Genomic DNA, 22,536 nt, shown 5'->3' on the forward strand with positions numbered 1-22,536 from the left:
TCAGTAGAAAGCCCTACCCTTGATGCTGATGCAGAGAACATTTAATAACTTCCTCTATGCAGAGTGATACTGTATTTGTACAGAGGAAACTACTGAATTAGAAGAGCACATTGTACTTTGCTGCTTTTATAATGGTGCATGATATTTATATTTACAGCATGCATTTGCTGTATCAGTTGATATATATCCTTCTTTCTAAATTCTCAGAAAATGAAAGTGTAACAGTAAAGGATAATGTATCAATGTACAGATGAGGTGGCCAGAGAGGTAAAGCATGGCTGGGTAAAACAGGACAGATATAGCAAGTGATGTTTGCAAATATTTTTGTTTATTTGTTTATCTCATTTCTTTCTTTCCTATAATGTTCTATGGTAATATTCTTGAGAGGCAGGAGGAGGAAGATTTGCAGATTAAGCAAAAGTTAGATAAGAGGCAGCTTAATTCACAGAAGAAATGGAGCATGGCAAATATCTCAGAAGGGACCCTCCCTAATTTCTTGAACAGTAAGGGGAGAGGGGAGAGATTTACTTTCAGATTTGTGAGACCTTACAATAAAAATAGTGTTAGAATCTATAGTCGGTGCTTCTGGTACAGACTACCCAAAGGGCTGACATCAATCATGCACTCAACTATTTTCCTTCCTTCCTTCCTTCCTTGCTTGCTTCCGTCCGTCTGTCGGTCCTTCCTTTCCTTGATTTTTCATGTTGTTTATCCAATACACAAGTGATAGAGTGTACGCATAAAATATGCATTAATAGGGCTTCTGGTGGCTCCGCTCTCTCCGAAGGACGCCCTAAGGGCGCCCGCGCTGGGATTCTGTAAAAGCCGGCGAAATCAACGGCTGAAAGTACCTTTCCCGGGAAGGGGAAGGGAAAGAGCAGAAAAAGGAAAGATAGAGCTCTCTCTAGAGGCCCCGTTTGGGGAACTCGAAAGGGAAAGTTCCCTGGAATTCCTTCGGCAAAGCTCCAGCCCCAGCGTGTTTCTGCTTTAAGCAGACAGAGAAGAGAGCGACCACTTCTGCTTCAATTGATTGTTATGGATATTTATAAGCAGACAGAATAAAACACAGGAGATCAGTCATTTAAATTGCAAGTATTAAATCTGACTTCTATTTTTTCTTTTTAAAAAAAATAAAAAAAAATTTCTCTCATCTACAATCAACACAATGAAATAAAATGGCGTTTACTTGTTGAGAAAGTGAAACTGAATGGAGATTTTATCTTATTGTACTGGACTGTGGATTGTTGGATTATTTTAGTTTGTTTAAGTATTTTATAAGGGGATTTTCAGCAAGAACTTTGCCATGAAGGTTTTTTCAGAAGAATGGATTCGTGACTTTATACAGGATTATACAGAAAGAATGTATTTAATTACTCAACAATACGAATTGGGAAAAAAATGGAGGCGTTTTGGATGAGAGTTTGGAGGAAATTAACCAAAGTAATCAGGACTTGGAATATGGAATGGATGTAAAGAAGCCTTTTTTAAAAAGTTTGGATGAAAAGCCTGAATTTGTGCTACAGGAGGCTGTCTCCCAAAATGGAAAAATTCACAGGGTTAATGCTTTCCAAGAGTTCTCTTTTCGGATTGAGGGAATATACAGCAGTAACTCGTGGATTCTTGGACATAAGGAACTATTAGGAAATATTGTGACTGACTTTTCAAAAGGAGTAATGAAGGAAAGACAGAGACTAATGCATCAAAAATGGCAAGAGACAAAAGTATCATTTTTGAAAGAATTTTTTTTTTTTTAAATATTAACAGAAAAAGATTTTAGCATTTCTGAAAGACAATACGTAAGGAAGATTTGGAAGAAATGGGTTGATTATATGTTTTATAACCATCATAAAAGATTAGATATTTGGATTTATACTGGATTTTGACGAGGAAGGACTAAAGTTGAATAGATATTGTAATTTCCCTGTATTGAAATTTTATAATCTGTTGTATTGAATTTTAAATAGAATATTCTCGAAAGATCTTATGTAAGAAAGACTTGGGGGGAAAATTATATGGTTATAGAAGCTATAAGGGAGATATTCTCTGAACTGGATTGGATTTTTATGCTTTAGCTGGTTTTAAATATTTTAGGATTAATTTGTTCTACTGATCTATATATTTTATTACTGTTTATTGTTAATTTTTTGAAGGATTTTGGTTATGTAAGGAGGAAGTCAGAGCTAGAGAGGGAGAATTGGTATAATAGTTTTGGGGGAAAAAATTTTTTTAGCATATGTTTGTTTTATTTTTAACTATACCTTGTGTTTGTTCCGGGAAGCCGGGGGGGGGAGGGGGTTTGTGAAGGGAGAGGGGTTGGGGGGAAAGGGGGGAAAAAATTTTTTGTAAAACTTTTGAATAAAAAAAGAAAAAAGGAAGAAAAAATAAAAAATAAACCTGCTTCTTCACAGCAGTTGTAATTAAAAAAAAATGCATTAATACATACAATGTAAAAATAAGAATGTTTATTAATAATCATATTTATGTTAGAGTTTTCCCTTTTAATTACATTCAGTAGAATTAAAGCACTTTTAGCGCTCTTGCTTTTATAGCTCTTGCTATAAAATAGATTCCACTAAATTCTGAGAAGCATAATCTAAGAAGACTTACAATAACTATATTTCACATTTGATGTTATATCCAATAAAGAGTTGAATGTATGCATTATACAAATTTAATAAATGGTTATAACATTTCAGCAGTCCAATATTGATTAAAGAGATAAAATATCTGAATGATCTTGACTAACCTGGATGCAGACACAAGTAAGAGAGAGAATATACAAGTCTGCCCATAGGCTGGGGCTCTGTGAGAGTGCTCACCTCTAAGCAAGAATAAAACATTATTAAAACAAGCCACTTTCTACAAAATCTTGACTTAAAAGAACTAGTCACTGAAGAACATCTGAAACAGTAACTCAAATGTGTCTACAGAGAAGATATATAGCATACTCTTTTATATGTACATCTAGGTTGTTACTTCTCAGTAGAAAAGACACAAATAATCATTGCCTTGATAGCAAAAATGAATTCAAGCTCTGTTACTCAGAATAGAGAATAGTTTAGTTGCTGAGCTTTGGTTTACTTCAATAAATCTTGTTAAGAAGGCTTTGTGAGATTCCTTTTCTGGAATTATTTTTTCATTAAGAGTCCACTGTCCAAGAGCCTGACACAACATTTGCTGGAGAGTTCAACAAAATAGATGATAAGGTAATTCCCTTGTGTAAGCCAGGCTCATATAACCTGTGACTCACAAGTTGTGTGTGTCCCTGGAAGGCCTTACAAGATAATAAAAAATATTTAAAAATAAAGGAAGTTTTTTATTTATATACATGAATTATATTATATATTTTATATGTGGCCAAAGACAATTTATTTTCACTCAATGAGGTCCAAGCGAGCCAAAAGGTTGGACAACCATGGTGTAAGTAGTGATTTGGAAATCTTTTTCACTATTGTTATATAATTTTGTTTTGGAAAAGGCACCATAACCAATTAACTAATACATGTTAATCAATTATAGAAAAAGTCACCTTCATCCTATACCAATTCCATGGTAATGGTTTACAAAACCAGATTCCATTTTTTTAATTACTTATGAGGGTTATATATAAAATTGAGAATTGTGCAGGAATTATGTATGTATGGTCAAGATTGTTGGCTGCTTATTTGGGTTGGCATCTTTATATTTGTTTAAATTACTTAAATTTTAAAAAAATGGCCATAAATTATATCATGACATTTTCCTTTCATTTTATGCATACCTTTATTTTACTTATTTCTGAAGGCCAGTTGAAGGGCTATGGGTGCTTATAAAATAGTATGGTTTTTATTTTTCTAGAGAACAGAAAATCATGTTAGAAATGCACATTTTATTTGTCGAGACTAGAGTCTGTCCTCTATGAATATCAAGGTACATTAAAAAAAGAAAACCAAATTTTATTTTACTGAGAAACTTTCAGGAGATGAACTTGTTGTGAGGCAAGATCTTAGCAAATATGAACTGTAGTCTTGTGTTAAGTCAGTTAATCACTCAGTTCTATTACACCACTGGCTAATTGCCTTCTTAATAACAATAGGACAGAAGGCGTCAGATTCCAATGAAAGCTTTAGGATAAGGCTTGTTTTCTACTAAAAGTAATTTATCTCTTATGAAGGGGACATGATGGTGCGTGGCTTAATAATGCTGGAACTGCTGGCCAGAAATGGTCTGCACTCTGATGCTTCAAGCCTGGCTCCTCAAGATGAAGTGAGCTCCCATCGCTCATTCCCTGGCTCTTACGCACTCAGCAGTTTGAAAGCATGCAATATTGCAAATAGATAAATGGGTACCACCAGTGGGTAAAATGTAGTTTGTGTGTATGGGAGAACAGAAGCCAGTGCTAGACCTGGCTGAACACAAGGCAACATGACACCAGGCAAGGTAAGACTGGTAGAGGAGCCCAGAAGCAACCAGAGTGCCACTAATCAGATGGTGTAAAACAAGTCCACTCCTTGTGGTAAAGCAAGGATAGGCATGCAAGCGCCGAACTAAATTAACTAGCAATCTAGGTTATCAGGACTGTATTGTGTCTAGTATTTCTTGATTTCTCTGACATTGTATGCCATACACTAATAAATTTTAGACAGTTGATAGTAATTTATTTCTAAGTGCTTTACTATGAACTGGCAAGTAGGTGGTACTTTTTTTTTTTTTTTTTGGGTAATACTGAATTTGCACATGTATATTTACAAAACCATCTACTGAATCCCGATTGGCTCAAAGACTAAACTTACATTTCGGGGAGTAATTAAACAGACATGTAAAGAAATTCCAAAATGTCCATTAAAATAAAAACTCAGTACTTGCACAAGACAGAAAGCAGTGTTTAAATTTAACTGCATATTTGATTATTGAAACAATTATAGTGCTTCAAAATAACTCCCACTTCATTGGATAAAATTTAAAAATCATTCAGTAATGTTCTTATTTCATTTTATTAGCAAAAACAAAAACAAACCACCAAAAGCATACCCTCACCAAAATAAATTACCATTGGTTATTAAAATTGATGCAGAAAAGGCTCTTACCACAACACAAAATAACACAAAAACAATCCATATATAGATAAGGAAGCAATGTTCTGTTCTAATAGCCTGTATTGGGGGAAGTATAAGAAAAATATGCTGGTTATCACACATATTTGATGACTTCCTATGATAAAGTTACAGAAAACAAGATGAATGTTATGGTACTTCAAAATCCAACACAAGTTATGTGTTGAAAAAGCAGAATAAGCAGAGTTTCATTTGGGCTTCTTTAGAATGGAATCAGAATGGAGTTTGCTTGATGGGTTATAACTCAGAAATTTAGAGAAAATTTAGATGCCTATAATTGGATTAACTTTTAAATTCATAATACATACTATGTAGAACTGTCAAAGATGAATAAAAGTGATTCGTATGTTGAAGTTTTGTATATCAATTTAAAAACTGCTCATAAAACAGAAAATATGTTTTACAGTTACTGACTAAAGACATAGCAATAGTAATAGCAATAGTAATCCTTTCATAACTCTTGTTCATTGCTACATAAAAGCAGCAAAATACCCTATGCTATGCCTGTTAAACAGTAAATTTGTTAAAATTCATTATGTACCTTTCATTACAAATTATACATTCCTAAAAATATTAATTTCATATAATAACTGAAAGTATAGGAGCAAAACAACTGTAGTCCATGGTATATATTAACAATCATTGCAGGTGGGTAAACTGACAAAATGTTACTGTACATTAAGACAAATGTAGAATTTAGACAAAGTACTCCATCTCTTTTCAGATGTAGACTTTTAAACCTCAGGAACTGTTTTCAGTAGATGTCATGCCTTTTAACTTGAAAAAAGATAAGCGCAAATAAGCTCCCAATTGTCTCCCCAATATGTAAACCACATCTCGGGCTGCTGTCTCTGCTTTGCCTTTGAAGTTTCCCTGAAATGTCATGTGTTGTGAAGACTGCTGTGCATAAGCAAGACAATTTGCTCACTCTCAGAATTCTTACCAGTTTCCACTGCTATTTGGTATCCAGCCTCTAGTCTCCGAGATGACCTTTCCAGCCTCTCTGTGTTATCGAGCAGATGTGCCCTCTAAAAAGAAAACAGGAAAGAAAATTCAAGAATCCAGCTCTAATTCCCCCCACCCACCCCTTTGCCCCTGCACACATTACTGGTTTTTATTTTAAATTTTAAGAGGAAAGTATGAGCTTGAGAACAGCACTGGTTGGAAAGAATTAGAAATGTAATCATTTATAATTATGTTTTTACAATATTATACTTGGATAACACAAAGGGAATATTCGCTTATTTGTCCAAGCTACTGAATAAAAACAAGACATAATATGACCAAAGCTAAAATATTTTAATGAATCCCTGTAGTTTTGCTGTAAGTGCATATCTTTGTTTCACTAGAATAATTTATTGAAGCAAATCCTGTTTTTGGATGACAAGTTTTTATTTGAGCAATCCATGGTATGCACATGGAAAGGTAGAATTCTTTTGTGTATATATTTTATATGACTATGCTGTGCAGTAAAAGGCCAAAAATAAATGAGTATTACATATTAATATATGTAGAACAAATTTTACTAAGTTTAAAGGATTAAATTACTCTGCAGAATTCTGATAATTCTAACTTTATGATCTGGGATAAGCCCCAGGTAAAAAGACTATTGCTACTGATTTTTCTTTAAAATATTACTTTATTTAAATATATATTGCTTCTGAAGCCCTTCTAATCAATTTATCAACATTTACCAACTAAATTCAGGCATACGTTTCTAAGTCACTCTTTTTCACTCTGAAAAAAAAAAAAGAATTGGCTACATGGCCAAAAAAAAAAAAAAACCAACCCACACACACAACCTCTCAACTCCTGGAACTTTGCCTTGTTGACAGATGTCATTTAAAAATTGAAGAAATGCTTTCTAATAATAATATTAAAAAGTAGGTGCTATCCATATTATCTGAGTGGCTGTCTGCCGAAATGATCTACCTTGCTCTAATGAGCCCCTATGGATCTTGGGAGATGCAAGCTGTATTGACATGCACACTTAAGCTAATACACCTAGACCAGTGCCTCCAAGCTCCAGCAGCCAGGGATGCTGACAGAATATCTCGCTTCTATCTTCAAAGAAAGGAAGTGATTAGTATGTTATCATTACCATTCAAAACGTGATTTCCCTATTCCCTCCTGGCACAGGTGACACATCTCTGAGATGTGGCCAGACGATGGAGGCAGCTAAAGCCACATCAAAGCTTTCCTTGATTTTTTTTTTAAAGAAATCATTAAAACAATGCATTTAGATCAGCAGAGAGAGAGTCCAATGTGAAGGTCAGGAAAGCTAAAATAACAGTCTATAATAATTAATAGAGTTGTCTAAATCATAGTGTATAGGTTAAGAGAAATGGCAAAAATTAAAATATTGGGATGAGCAATCCAAGCAGAGACGGGACGAAGAAAGAAATACATATTTTATAATATTTTTAATATAATTTAATCACAATAGAAGAAATTAAGACAGTGTACCTTGGGAAATTATAAACAGAGAAATAATTTAGCAAATTATTAAATAACTTCAAACAAAAACAGCACCTCATATTAACTGAAACTATGTATCATAATATTATATGTCATAAATAGATCAAATATTTTATTCATTTGTGGGAAGAGTTTACATTTTTAATATTTTAATGCAAATTTTCTTTAAATAATATCTACTGTAAAATGATCCTCAATCTATGCAAAAATGAAAAATCAAAGTTGCATAAATAATACTAGACATTTTTTTCAAGAAGATGAAAAATTTCAAAAACATTGCTACTTAAAAGGGAAATGTAAGTGAATTGCAGATAATACACCTATGCTCAGTGCAAAATGCTTGCAATGATTAAACACTGTCAGTTCAGCTATATGAATATCACTAAAGGGTTTGAAACTGGGAATTATTTCTAAAATATTTTAATATACACTATATAAACATTAAATGATAAATATCATTACAGGGATAATAGATGTAGTGAAAACTGACAAAAGCAAATTTATAAAATGTTCAAAAGGAATCTTAGCTTTCCTGTTAGCAGTCTTCTACCCTGTTTTTCTAAACAAGAGCACAGAAGAATCTCATATTTTGTTATTCAGTATTGTTTTTTCATTTAATTCCACTTTGTAACTGGATTATTACTACTAAAACCATTATTGCATTCAAACTTAAACTACTGTATGTTTATTAGAGAAATGATATTATGTACGGTCATAAAGCTATGGACTTCATCAGCAATGGGTATTTTCAATTCCTTTTCTAACGGCACCAACTCTATTCTCCCGCACTATTCTTAATCTTTTGTACAAGAAATAGTGTGAGGTTGTTCCGGCTGCTTTTTAGCTTCTAAAGAGCTTCGCTATCGAGCTAGATGAAGAAGTTTTGCAAAGCGACAGGGCTATATCTAGAGATTTAGAAACTCCACATGGACTGTATTCAAACCATAATTTCAGAGGGTTGAAAAAAAAATCAAGCAATGTAGCCTCTACAAAATTCTGTATACAGTATGGCATGTGTTTGAAGGAAGCCTTATAATAAAAGGAAAATGGAACATTTTATTAATAGCAATTTGAAAAAGTACACAATTGCTTTTAAGATAATACCTCCTTAGGAGAGCTGTAATTTAGAATGGCTATATGTTTAATTATTTGATTAATTTAGAACATCACTGCACTAGCCATCCTTTGGACTTCAATATACATTTTACTCTGTGTAAAAAAATCATATCTTTACAGCTTATCCTTGAGCCAAAAACATAATTAAAAATTGCAGCAGTGAAACTTCTGCTCTTTAATTTTGGCTTGAAATCCCTTTTTCAGCCATAGACTTCTTATGATTCTTAAAATGTTTCTCTATTTAAAAAATAAATGATTATATATGCATATTAAGCAAACAGGAATAAAATTCAATCCATGTAGCATGCTTAGTAGACCCTGAAAAAATTAAATAATTAAGGTTGCATTTTATTGGAGTTCCTGAAAAATTAGTCTGTTTTGATGTCTCTTAATATATATATATAATTAAGATTACACTATGAGTATTATAATTAATATTTAATTAACTACATTATAAATAATCTCCAATTACTTATTCCAATATATTCTGGAAACAAGTCAGCAATTAAAGTTTACTAAGTTAAATACATTTGTGTCCTAAAATTCTTCAACTTTTTTTCTTTACAAACATCCAATATTAAATTTATTTATCTGAAGAGTTAAGAATGTATTTAGTATACAATTTGACTCAGTGAATTATACTGATATAGAATATAACTCAGTGAATTATACTGATATAGAATTTATAGAATGACTGAATAAAATATGAAGTTCCCAATCTTGTTTATTATGTTTTAAAGAAACTCGTTGGCTTACTACATTATATTGGTTAGAAAACTATATTACTCACTCAGACCTGTTCTAATTTAAAATAAAGCTTAAATGTATGATGAGGAACTATTTGCTTTCCTATTAGCATCACCTCTCTTCCTTTCTATTTTATATTTCACTCTCCTTTGTGCTTGTTATTACCATTAAAACTGAATTCTAAGTTTTTTAGTACAAGTCTGTACTTTCATTACATTATTCTGTATAAATAAGCATATATGATAATGATGCTAATTAATAAAAACTGTTTACTCAGTTGCTTTTTTATGACAATATTTTTCAAAAATTGATATGAAAAATACTACCTATAATTCACATGGATGCAGGAAATTCAAACTATTGATGAAAAAAATCTTGATTTATTAAGGAAACTTGATAGTAATTTTTCTGTACTATACTTCATTTGGTTATTCTCCAATTTTTCTCAATGAACAAGCATCATCCCCTCTCTGTCTCACCTTTTACATGCAGTTTATAACAGAGGTCATCCACCAAATATCACAAGAATAAACAAGCACAGTTTGTTGTTCTGTCTCTCTTTCCCAAGAACTGAAAGGTGTTATTATGCCACTATCTCAAAAAACTGGTTCCCTAGCAACTTCTACTATACCAAATTCTAGGAGTAAGAATTTTATTTAAACTCTCTCTTCACACACACACACACACACACACACACACACAGAGAGAGAGAGAGAGAGAGAGAGAGAGAGAGAGAGAGAGAGAGAGAATTGTGTAAGCAAAAAATAAAACCAAGGACAAATCTAAAAAAAGAAAAAGTACTCTAGAAAATGTCAAGAAATAATCATTTGATGATTTGATATTACTTTTGAAGTACTGCTATCTCTTCTGGTCATTTCCTGGAATGAAAAAGGACCCTAATTTGCATTCACTACAGCATATGCACAAATAAATAATAAATATAGGAGGCACAACTGAACATACATCTACAGTTCAGTATACGTGCGTGCAATATTTTCATATTGTTTTGTATGCCGGTAGATCTACACAATGAGGTATTGCTTGTACCTTTCAAGCAGAGGGTTTTTTTCCCCCTACTGTTACAGTACCTTCTGTTGTGCAGATATCATTACAGGATCTGATTTCAACATGGTGTTCAAACATGTATCAAATACTAGTGTTGTTGTTGTTTTTTTAGATCCTTTAAATTATCTTTTTTCTTGGTGCTATTAAAGAATTGTAATTTTAAAAGTATGACCTAGGGATTCTGATGAAACGTATGATTATTAAAGAAAAGAGTCACATAGTGCTAGAACATTTTTAAGGAGATATAGACATAGATAAATTTAGATATATAGATATATAATGCATGCGTTCTGCAGATTTCTCTGCAAGTGACCAAAAAGATTTATTCAGATATGAAAAGCTAGCTTTAAAGAAAAAGCGAGGCAACAAAATACTCACCTCTTCACGTAATTTTATCAACTGCAACATGAATGCACAGAAAAAGATAAAAAGGAAAGAAATGGCAGGAAAGAAAGATCAGTTGTGTGACAGGATACAGAATTAACATTGACAATTTATCTGTTTACATGTTTAGCATTTAAAAATCACAGACAAACACATTAAAAGACCCTAAACATAGACTACATGCAGAGTTTTTTGAACGAATAAAGATCACTTTCGCACACTGTCACATTAAACAAAGAGAATAGTGTGAAATTCTCTTTTAAACCACATCTAAGACACTATCATGAAATAAAGGGGAATGACTTCATAGAAGTCTATAATACAAAAAGGAGAAAACAAGTTTACTATTCCTCTCTTCTAAGATAGTACAGCTGAAGTGATTTTGTATATACAAGATTTCTACATTTTTTTATTTTGTTAGTACTGACATCTGCCTTTTTATGTCTCTCTATACATCTATCTTACTAAATCAGCTAGAATAACTATAACTGATGGCTACAGAAACGCCAGCTTATGTGGCATTTTAAACTGTATTATTTTTAATCTAAATTTAGTTAGTCTAAACTATTTAATATTGTAGATTATTACTATGTATTCAAATAATATAAATAACTGAGGAACACTGTTTTCTTAGACATTTTGACTATACCATTCTTTATCCTTTTGAAGAGAATTTACTTCAAAAAGTTATTACATTTCACTACTCTGCTCTTTCAAATGGTGTATTCTAATTAACTAAGCAAAAGAAGAATCCCTTCAATTGATTTTGTCAACTATACTGCATAATAACCTTCATTTAAAATAGTATTTTAAATACTATTGTAATTGTGCTGAGGTATAAATACACTCAATTTGCAACACACACATAAAGTTTTAGTTATGATAAAAGGGAAAAAGCTTCTTTATTGAGAATATGTTGTTTTACAACTGAGAAGGTTTCTTCTTCAACTGGCCATTACCAATGTATTCATACATATGGAAAATAATTTTGAATTAGGGTGTAAATTTAGGAAGGACATTTTCCTACACACACATACACACGCAAGCACACAGAGTCAGAGAGATATACAATACTAACTTAATTGATTCCTTATGCTCACATTGTTGATCTAGAATTTAAACATTTATAATGCCAAGCAAATAAAAACGAAGACATTATTTTAATTTTTAAGAGTGCTGCATTCAATAGCTCTAGTTTTCTAAAGAGAAAAAAATGGAAAAAGCATGTTTTCTAATCCAACCCCACCTGTTCTTTTAATTAAAAGCACTCTGCAATCACTCTTTGGTTCGCTCTCTTGCTTCCTCCTCACTTTGCTTCTCCCAAAAGATAAACATTCGGTTTCCAAAAAAGATGGTTTGCAAGTTTACTGCATCACTATGCTCGCCCCCATCCCCTTTTGCAGGTCACCATTCATGTAATGGCTATGATAGTTTAAGGGGCAAAGTTTAAAACTACTATTCTGCAATAGAAACCATTTGGGGCATGACACTCTGCCATAGTGAATGAAAGTTTTAAAATGCTCCACATTTGTTTTTTCAATAGGTGTCAAAAAGAGAGAGAAAGAGCGAAAGAGAGTTCTATCTTGTTTGTGCTGCATGGCTGGATTTAAGCTCTGAGTAGGATTTACAGCTAAGCTAAATAATGGGTGGTTTTCTTTTTTTAAATGATGTCTGAAAGATATTCATTCAAATTAACAAAAGATTTTTCCCTCATTTAACAGTTATGACACTTGATGACATGCTACTACTTCTGTTTTTAAAAGCAGTATCCTAACCCTGCCAAACTCAATCAGAAAGCATAAATTTATGTGCAGACAAAATTTCAGGTTATAATAATCAGCATATTTTTGAAACAAAGACTCTTCTCTTTTACTTCCCCTCCTCCACTTGATACAAGCGGTAATCTGTTCCTTTGTAGACAAAAAAAATCTGGTTTACGCTGGTTTGAACCAGTGGAATCTCTTGTGACTAAGCCTTCTCCTCTGAGTAGAATCAAAACTGCATCACGGAGAGTGCATAGGTCTGTGAGGCAGATCACGTGACATGGAGAACCACGGAATTTCCCTCCCAAGAAGCTGATAACAGCAGTGCCGTCTCTGCCCACATACAGATAACGAATAAATGCTGAACTCTATTAAACGCCCTTTACACATTATCATGGGTCGAACACACAATTTTCTGAACTTGTGAGACAGTCTATTTATTTTGCTATATAGTCTCGGTATGTAACAGATTTGTGACTGGTAATGATCTGCTCTGCCAGGCTATATGAAATGATACCAACCTTCTTTAGATCTTGGGGAATTAAGTTGATCCATTTCTCTTTCCCCATCTGAAGAGTTTTAGAGTTTTGATACACTATATGCATAGGCAATCCAATTCTTTATCAGAATTAGGATATCAGAAATTAGGCAGCCATATAATCACAAAATATTTCCTCTAGGTAAAAGCTGCTTTGTTTACTGTATTTATCAACTTACACACTTGCACTGCAATTAGTAAACTAATTATTAAAAAAATGTCTCTTATTCCAAGAGGTCTAGTTATATAGAGATTTTTTTTCTGCCATTCAATAGTATCCTATTCTCAAAGACTATCTGTATAAGTCCCTGTAATTTTCTCGGCAAGGTTTTTCAGATGTCGTTTGCCATTGCATCTTTTCTAGAGCTGCAAGAAAGTGACTGGCACAAGGTCATGTAGCTGGCTTCATGCCCTAGGTGGGAGAAGAGGTCACAGTTTCACAGTTTCTAGCCTGATGCCTTAACCACTACAACAAACTGGCTCTCTATATGGAAATACCACTTCCATTATTTTAGCAATGAAATTATAATTTCATATACTTTTGAAACAAGTTACCAATCTAGCATGTTGTTTATTAACTATGTACCTAGTGTCCTTATCAAATAAATAAAAAATATTAAATACAATTATAAATTGATAATGTATTCTATTTTTCTGCACTGCTGTATTTGAATCTTTCAAGGAAATTGGTGATGAAATCAGATAAACTTAAGACGTTCCAAAGTATTGCTTAAACATTGTTATACAAAGAGATGTAACCCACTGAGAAAGAAGATATATATAATTTTTGAATAAATAACTAATATTATTATGGGGAGAAATAACCAAAATATTGAAATATTCTGTTTCTATATTTTAAAATGTGTTTCATTTGATTTTAGTGGAACAAAAGGCAAAATACACCCAGAACAAAAAATATACAGTCCATTGAACTCAGTATAATTTATCCAAATTTCTACTTTAAATACTAACATGCAATGTAGAAAATAACAGCTTTTACATAAAGTAGTATGTCAAGTTAATCTTTACTACCGGTAGAAGATAGGCAGAGCATGCAAGTGTTAAGTAAAAAAAATAATTAAGCTAAACACATAACAAAATAATTATCTCTAACAAAGCTATTAGGACACACAAGATTCTTATTTTTTTCTCAAGGATCAAAATGCTGTAATATAGAATGTTTAATATTTTACCAACCATGTTTTCCCAATCATGTAATTTATTACAAATTATTTGAAGATATATTCTATGTATTTATTAGATTTAACAATGCCATTAAATATATAAGCTTGCATATACTACAGAGTGTTTATGTAAAGAACAGAATAATACATTACAGATAATTCTGTCTATTTCTTTAAATGCATAATCTAGATTTGTTCTAGTGTTCCCACTTTCTTTGCTCTCTACTTAACTATGTAACAGGTAGGATGTAGATTTTAATACTGCTAGTCAGTCAGAACCAAATGTTTATGTTTATAGAACACTTGCTTTTCCATTATTTATGCATTGATTTATGTTATTCCTGATAACATATGAGTATGAGTTTCATTTTTTGCTTTTAAACTTAAATGATTATACCAAGAACAGAAGAATTTTAGAATATCCAGCATAAATTATATTGAAGTCCCATTCATCAATCAGAAACATTAAATACGAAATTCTGTATAACAAAAGATTATTTCCTGAAGTTTCTAGATCCAACCCCAAAGGAGCTGACCAATGTATAGAAAGTTACTGAAAACTTTTCTCACTAAATATTGTCAAAGTATATTAAATCTGTTTACCTTTGTTCAAGTTATAATTATAAATTTCACAAGGTTAGCGATGGATGGATGGAAGGAAGGATGGTATACTTGATCTCAACCAAAAGGCCAATATAGTTAAGTAGAATAGTAACTGACTTTGGACAATGAAATAACTATATTTTTTGCTATAGAGTAAACTTGCTTTCTATGTTAATTTCATGGCATTATCTACCAATCTTTCTTTTGTTTTTACATGTGTATCTAAATTTATTGTTGATAGTCATTAAAAACATAAAACAACATAGTTTTCACTACAGGATAGACTGATTAAAGGTGACAATAAAATAAAGCATCTATTCTTTCAAATAATGGCTTAAATTTTATAAACTCTGGTATTTCTTTTCTTTCAAAGTTCATAATATGAAAATAATGTGGAAAATTTAAGTTTGAAAGTAATACCAATGTTTTGGCAGATTTCTTCTGTACTAAGATGGGGCATCAATAAATTTAATAAATAAATACATTCTGTGAACAATGCTAAATAGTAAAGACCTTTTCTGAAAGATGTATCTACTTTCAGATGATTAAAAAGAAAAAAGCAAGCAAGCTATGTGTTAAAAAATATACCATTACTGACATACATTAGCTATGTATGTTAGCATATATATTAACAGATCATAGACTATAAAATAAAGACATAGTCACCTAAATTTTCATATTTTTATTTATTAAATTATTAAATGTATATGTTGGCCCACTCCACACAACTCTAGGCAGTTTTAAAGTTGAAAGTTCACTTGATTTTTTGTCTGAGTTATATCACATATAGATTTCTATTTTGATACCTAATAAATATACAGTATATAAAGACATTTGCTTTAACTCTTTAAGGTACTTTAGAGAAAGACAAAGTACATCAAAGTAACAAATAATACGTTCTAAGTATTTTGATCAAAGTTATTATGGAAGTAGAACAGAAATTAAGATCAGTGGCAAACTTTTCACAATATTAAATTATTATACTTCTATCTTCACTAATTCACATTAGTCCAATGTACATTATCTTTCTTATGTGTGAAGTTGTCAAAATTTTATTTAAAAATATTATAATGTATGAAAGCAAAAAAAAATTATAGATCTTTATCAAGGGTAATCTTTGGGTAAAAGAAGAGTGCATACATGAAAATAAAGTAACTTTAAAAAGACTCCTGAACACTTGTAATATTGGAGACTCTGAATAAAATATTTAGAAATATTTCACATTTCTTAAAAATGCTAACATTTTATACTAAGTCAGTTACACTTGTATAGTTTTGATATAATTTCAGTTTTGTACATAGAACAAAATCTGATTCAGAGAGCAACTACAGAGAAAAGAACTGTCACATTCTGAAATCCCATTTTGATTTGTTTTGCCTTCCAGTGTTGATTTAATTATATTTCCCTCTTATCAAAGCTGTATTATGTGACTTTATATTCCTTTTACACGTGTTTGGGTTTGTTGGCAAACATTGTGTTTTAAGGTATTGCTTAAGTACTAAATAATAAAGAAAAAGAAAAGAAAATATTTTGGTTTTTTGTTTATTTATTTTTTTAAATAGCAGAGACGGATCCAAGGTAAAGGGTTAAATTGTAAGATCTCCAAGAATCATTTTGAAGTTGATTAAGACCCCAGCTTTGCATTAAACAGTATCACTTCCACATGAGTTGTTACTAATGCTGTTAAGAAGCAGCTTGAGAAGCCCAGTGTGCCAATGACCTCCTTCACCCTCCAGCCACCCACTAGGGCTTCTTGATTAGCATCCTACCTGGATCTCTGAGGAATTCCCATCATCCCCTAGGAGCTCATTCCGCACCTCGTCACTGTAGGCAATCCGTGACCTTTTCTGTAAAATAAAAAGAAAAAGCAAGCTATGTGTTAAAAAATATACCATTACTGACATACATTAGCTATGTATGTTAGCATATATATTAACAGATCATAGACTATAAAATAAAGACATAGTCACCTAAATTTTCATATTTTTATTTATTAAATTATTAAATGTATATGTTGGCCCACTCCACACAACTCTAGGCAGTTTTAAAGTTGAAAGTTCACTTGATTTTTTGTCTGAGTTATATCACATATAGATTTCTATTTTGATACCTAATAAATATACAGTATATAAAGACATTTGCTTTAACTCTTTAAGGTACTTTAGAGAAAGACAAAGTACATCAAAGTAACAAATAATACGTTCTAAGTATTTTGATCAAAGTTATTATGGAAGTAGAACAGAAATTAAGATCAGTGGCAAACTTTTCACAATATTAAATTATTATACTTCTATCTTCACTAATTCACATTAGTCCAATGTACATTATCTTTCTTATGTGTGAAGTTGTCAAAATTTTATTTAAAAATATTATAATGTATGAAAGCAAAAAAAAATTATAGATCTTTATCAAGGGTAATCTTTGGGTAAAAGAAGAGTGCATACACATGAAAATAAAGTAACTTTAAAAAGACTCCTGAACACTTGTAATATTGGAGACTCTGAATAAAATATTTAGAAATATTTCACATTTCTTAAAAATGCTAACATTTTATACTAAGTCAGTTACACTTGTATAGTTTTGATATAATTTCAGTTTTGTACATAGAACAAAATCTGATTCAGAGAGGCAACTACAGAGAGAAAAAGAACTGTCACATTCTGAAATCCCATTTTGATTTGTTTTGCCTTCCAGTGTTGATTTAATTATATTTCCCTCTTATCAAAGCTGTATTATGTGACTTTATATTCCTTTTACACGTGTTTGGGTTTGTTGGCAAACATTGTGTTTTAAGGTATTGCTTAAGTACTAAATAATAAAGAAAAAGAAAAGAAAATATTTTGGTTTTTTGTTTATTTATTTTTTTAAATAGCAGAGACGGATCCAAGGTAAAGGGTTAAATTGTAAGATCTCCAAGAATCATTTTGAAGTTGATTAAGACCCCAGCTTTGCATTAAACAGTATCACTTCCACATGAGTTGTTACTAATGCTGTTAAGAAGCAGCTTGAGAAGCCCAGTGTGCCAATGACCTCCTTCACCCTCCAGCCACCCACTAGGGCTTCTTGATTAGCATCCTACCTGGATCTCTGAGGAATTCCCATCATCCCCTAGGAGCTCATTCCGCACCTCGTCACTGTAGGCAATCCGTGACCTTTTCTGTAAAATAAAAAAGAAAAACAAAGAAATGTGAGCAAGCAAAGCTCCGGAACTATCACTATCAAGATTGCTAAACTCAAAACCTCGAGAGCCCTCTAATGGATACCTACTTAATACAAATTTCTAAACTTCTCAAGAACTTGTTTTAACAAAACAATGGCAAATGTAATAAAAATCACACCAATAAGTTTAAAGGAGTTTATAATTGTTAGATCAAATTAGCCTAGCACCATGCATCTTTACAGATAAAAGAAATGCAAAACCTTTCCCATTAGATTTAGTATGAACTAAATTGCATTCTCCTTCTTTCTCCAATCCTAAAATGTCCTATTGTTTTATATAATCCTGTTCTAAGTAGAAGTGTCTGATTACAATATCCTCTATATTTTACCAATACTAAAAGAACAATAGTTACATTGTATGCCATATAATTCAGATTCCACAATTAAGAGTTTCTGTCTAACAATTAAATTATTATGCACAGATATGCCAATAACAAAAATGAAAATCATAAAAAAGAGCAAGGGGGAAGAAATTTGAAGTTTGTTCGACTTCAGCTGCCATATATCAGATGTAAAACTTTTAAAGTAAAAATTCTTAAATGCCTAAAGGCTAATGGCAAAGCCTAGAATCCCATTGATTGGAACCACACAGTAAAATCACTACCCTACACTCAAAGGGGAAAAACATGGACAAGGAAAATATATTCTTTTCATTGGGTGTTTATTTGATTGATTTATGTAAACTGAAATGCAAAGAATTTCTGAAAGCTGCTGTTCAGGGAAAAAAAGTAATGTGCTATTTTTTTCAATAGGAGGTAAGTTCAATAAAAGAAATTATTTAAATATTAGACTGAAAAGAATTTTTACCACAGAATATATACTGGCCTTAAACTAAATGCAGTACTTTGTGTTTTATCTTTTTCCAATATCGTGTAAAACAATTGGAAATAATAACACTGAGAACGAAAGATAATATGCAATAGCATCCTATGACAAAGCTCATTAGATGAACATGTACAATGAAAAATGATAACAGAAGACTTTCAAGCAAACTTATGTGGATTTAAAATGAGGAAGAATTAGACACCTATTTGCTCATAATGCAATGCATGGCCATATATGTATGGCCAGCTGTGTTACTGGTTTCCTTTTGGTTAATTTGCTCTAAAAAATTCACTGGGTTTTGCTCATGTTCTTTTGAATTAAATACCATTGGTTTATAGGCAAACTTGAAGACAATAGAAATGGATATTGATTGCTTTCATGGTTGCAAAAAGATTGATGTTACAAGGCTAGATTGGCAATCTCCATCAATTATATAAGATCTACAGAATTTACCTTAGTTTCTATACTAAACTATATAATCTGAACAAAGACTATATAGATGTTTAGAAAGTTACTTTAAATCAATAATTTCATTTCCTTTTGTAAACTGCACTAACATAAATGATAGTAATAAATATATTAGAAATTAGTGTTGGTTTTGTTCTGTGCATAAAAGATGGATGAGGTTGATGCCCTGACCAACCTTATTTTTAAAGCATATTTTATTTTTAATTGAATTTAATAGAAAGCTAGCATATACTAAAAACACAAGAGCCTCCAGAATCATTGATATTTTCAAGAATGCCCCTGAATTTGTGTCCCTATGTGCCCCTAGGCACTCTTATAAAATAAAAATGATGAGTGGTTGAAGCCCAGTCTTTTGGTTATAAAGGTGTCTACTTACTTAGAAAAAAAGATAAAGGAAAGCTAAAGATTAATAGTTGGTTGGTGAGGGTGGGAATAAATAAAAAGGATGGTAGAGAACAAAATGCTAATTTGCCTTTTAGAAAATGATGTTTCTGCCTGAGGTCATGCCATTTTAGCAGCCATTTTGTGAACTGCCAAACATTCAGTTGCATTATTTGCTCTGATTACATTTTTTAAAATTGTGAAATGGACCCACCAGTCCCAAAGTATTGAGATATGACAAACTAGCAAACAGAGAAAGCAAATACAATACTAGTTAAATCAAATTCCTCATTTTACTCAGAGGTAAGATGCAAAATACTTTTGAAAATATCTTTTTCAATGTGTCACAACTGCTACTGAATAGAAAATAATTTTTAAGTTGTTGTTGTTGCTGCTGCTGCTACTACTACTACCACCACTACTACTGCTACTACTACTGCTACTATTATTTATTATGTGTATATATCAGGAAGAACAATCTGACATTAATAAAGTTAAAATAGCCATTACAGCATTAAAAGAAGTGGGAACCTTTAAAGCAGCTCTGGTATCACAGTCCCTGCTTAAATTATTCATTTCATCACAATGGGGGACTGCAGTATGCAAGAATTTCATATGGAGATCGATTTTGTTTTTCTATTTTTTTCTCTAAAAAGCCAACAAATTGACATAGAATGCTCAATTATGATAATACCTTATTTTGTGTTTGATTTATATAAAAAAGGAATGAAGTTACAAACGCATGTTAGTCATGATCCAATCCTTCTTTTCTATTTAAGGCTTCCTACTTTATACTGCTAATGTCTAACAATTTAGTCACCCTTGGTCAAACAACTCCCAATAGATATAATTCCAGCAATTCAACAGCAAACCTAATCTACTAGGCAAACTATGCATATTCTTATAGGTCTATAACAACTCCAAAAATTCATCCATCCAAACAAACAGATCTTTCTTTCCCCATAAGAAAACATATGACCAATTCAGCTCCCTAGAAGATACAATATGGTAATGATTTAAAGTCCTGTGACTTCCCCTATCCAGTCTCAGCTCTAAAGAATGATATACTGATGAAGACAATAATAATGCTAGTCTTATTCTGTTTTTCTTTTCTCCAACATTTCCTGTACATATCATAAGAATCTATAACAAATAAAATTGTTATTTTGTATTATTTTGTATATCTCTTAAATATACTCTAGAAGTACAGAAATAATTACACTTCCATGAATTAAAGGGTTTCCAATAATACTCTACATCATATGAAAGATGACTTTTTAGAGGCAGGTTAGGCAGTTGGTGATTCTGGAGATCAAAGAACCCCTCAAAATTCACATATCCTTTGTTGTAAATTCAAAACCTTTACATAGAACAGAGGTCCTCAAATCCCAGTCTGTGGTCCACTATTGGTCCATGGCAGGTTAGGAACCAGTAAAACTTTATCTGCACATGCATGGGATCTAGGTAGCATTCAAAGCCATGATCTCTCCGATCCATGGGAAAATTGTTTTCCATGGAACTGATTCCTGGTGCCCAAAAGGTTGGGGACCGCTGACACAGAAGATCAGCTAAGCACTCTAGGAAAACTTAATTGTACTTTCTTGCAGTCTAATGTTTGCATGGGTCAGAAGAGATAATCAGAAAGATAAAAAAGAAAACATCAGAGATAGATTGGTGAGTTCATCCTCTTTTGACTCTGACCCTTCTTCCTGCTTGCTTTAGCTGTACTTATCATGCAGTCATCAGCAGGCTATCATAATGAATAAAGTTCTGGACTGGAAAATAGGCCAACTCCAAGCATGCAGGTTTTAAAACCTAGAGTTGGTTCTATAAAATAACATCTGTCTGAAAATATATAATATGAATCAGACATGGCAAGCTGTGCTAGAAGTCTGTCTTATATTTAAATTTCATTGTACAACTATTTAGTGCAATATAGTTACATCATTCTTAGTACAGCTAATGTGTATTGTCACAGACCTTTTTTGTCACATTCTCAATAATAAAAGAAGCTTTATAAAACTACTAAGCTTTTTGCCTACAATTAGAAGCAACTGTACAATATTCATCAATAAATAATTTGATACTACTTTTGATCATAATTTCATTCCAAAATGAATTGATCACAGAGAAGATCAAGTCTTTGAACTAAAGTGCCTATTTGTTCTCTTAGCATCTATCTAAAATATCAACACAGTAGTCTCATTTGTCTTTAAAATAATAACTCTAATAATCTTACTAAGAACTTTTTATGAAGCGGAATGTCATTAGGGATGGCAAGAGAAATTTAATGTAACCAAAATAAAAGAATAAAAGTGCATTAGGCTCTCAACTTTGCAAATCTTTACTGAGTATACATTTACACTGTAGCCAAATGCAAGCCTGAGACTTTGTGCTAGAAAATGTCACATACACTACAACAGTTTGAAGGAATTCAATTCATAATGCATTTTATAAATAGTTAATGACTTCTATACATAAGCTAACCAGGCAAATCAAGAAATTGTCAACAATTTTAGTCTTAGTTGTCAGTTATCACTGTCTGCAGTACTGCTACTTTATATGTATGTTTCCAGAAGAAACAGAAGTTTTCCAGAGTTCAAATCCAATTCTTTTCTGAGAAGTCCAATATGAGTTTAATAGTTCCTATGCGCCCAATAAAGAGTTCTTTG

The 22,536-nt window shown here is 31.9% G+C and overlaps 1 protein-coding gene across 5 annotated transcripts in view; it reads right to left on the reverse strand.

The window, feature by feature from the left end:
• The window catches only part of VTI1A (vesicle transport through interaction with t-SNAREs 1A), a 257,241-nt gene that overhangs the window by 178,657 nt on the left and 56,048 nt on the right, over positions 1 to 22,536 (reverse strand). For 2 of the 5 annotated variants that reach the window (XM_058187247.1, XM_058187248.1), the window contains exons 4-5: positions 16,741 to 16,818; positions 6,037 to 6,121 (exon numbers count right to left, since the gene is read on the reverse strand). In XM_058187247.1, the coding sequence (XP_058043230.1) occupies positions 6,037 to 6,121; positions 16,741 to 16,818 (163 nt within the window). Of the gene's footprint in view, positions 1 to 6,036; positions 6,122 to 10,877; positions 10,899 to 16,740; positions 16,819 to 18,050; positions 18,129 to 22,536 lie in introns of all 5 variants that reach the window. The other 3 variants (XM_058187246.1, XM_058187249.1, XM_058187250.1) reach the window with 2 other exon arrangements.

This window comes from Ahaetulla prasina, chromosome 6 (genome assembly GCF_028640845.1).
Source record: "Ahaetulla prasina isolate Xishuangbanna chromosome 6, ASM2864084v1, whole genome shotgun sequence".
In the NCBI taxonomy this organism is placed as follows: Eukaryota; Metazoa; Chordata; class Lepidosauria; order Squamata; family Colubridae; genus Ahaetulla; species Ahaetulla prasina.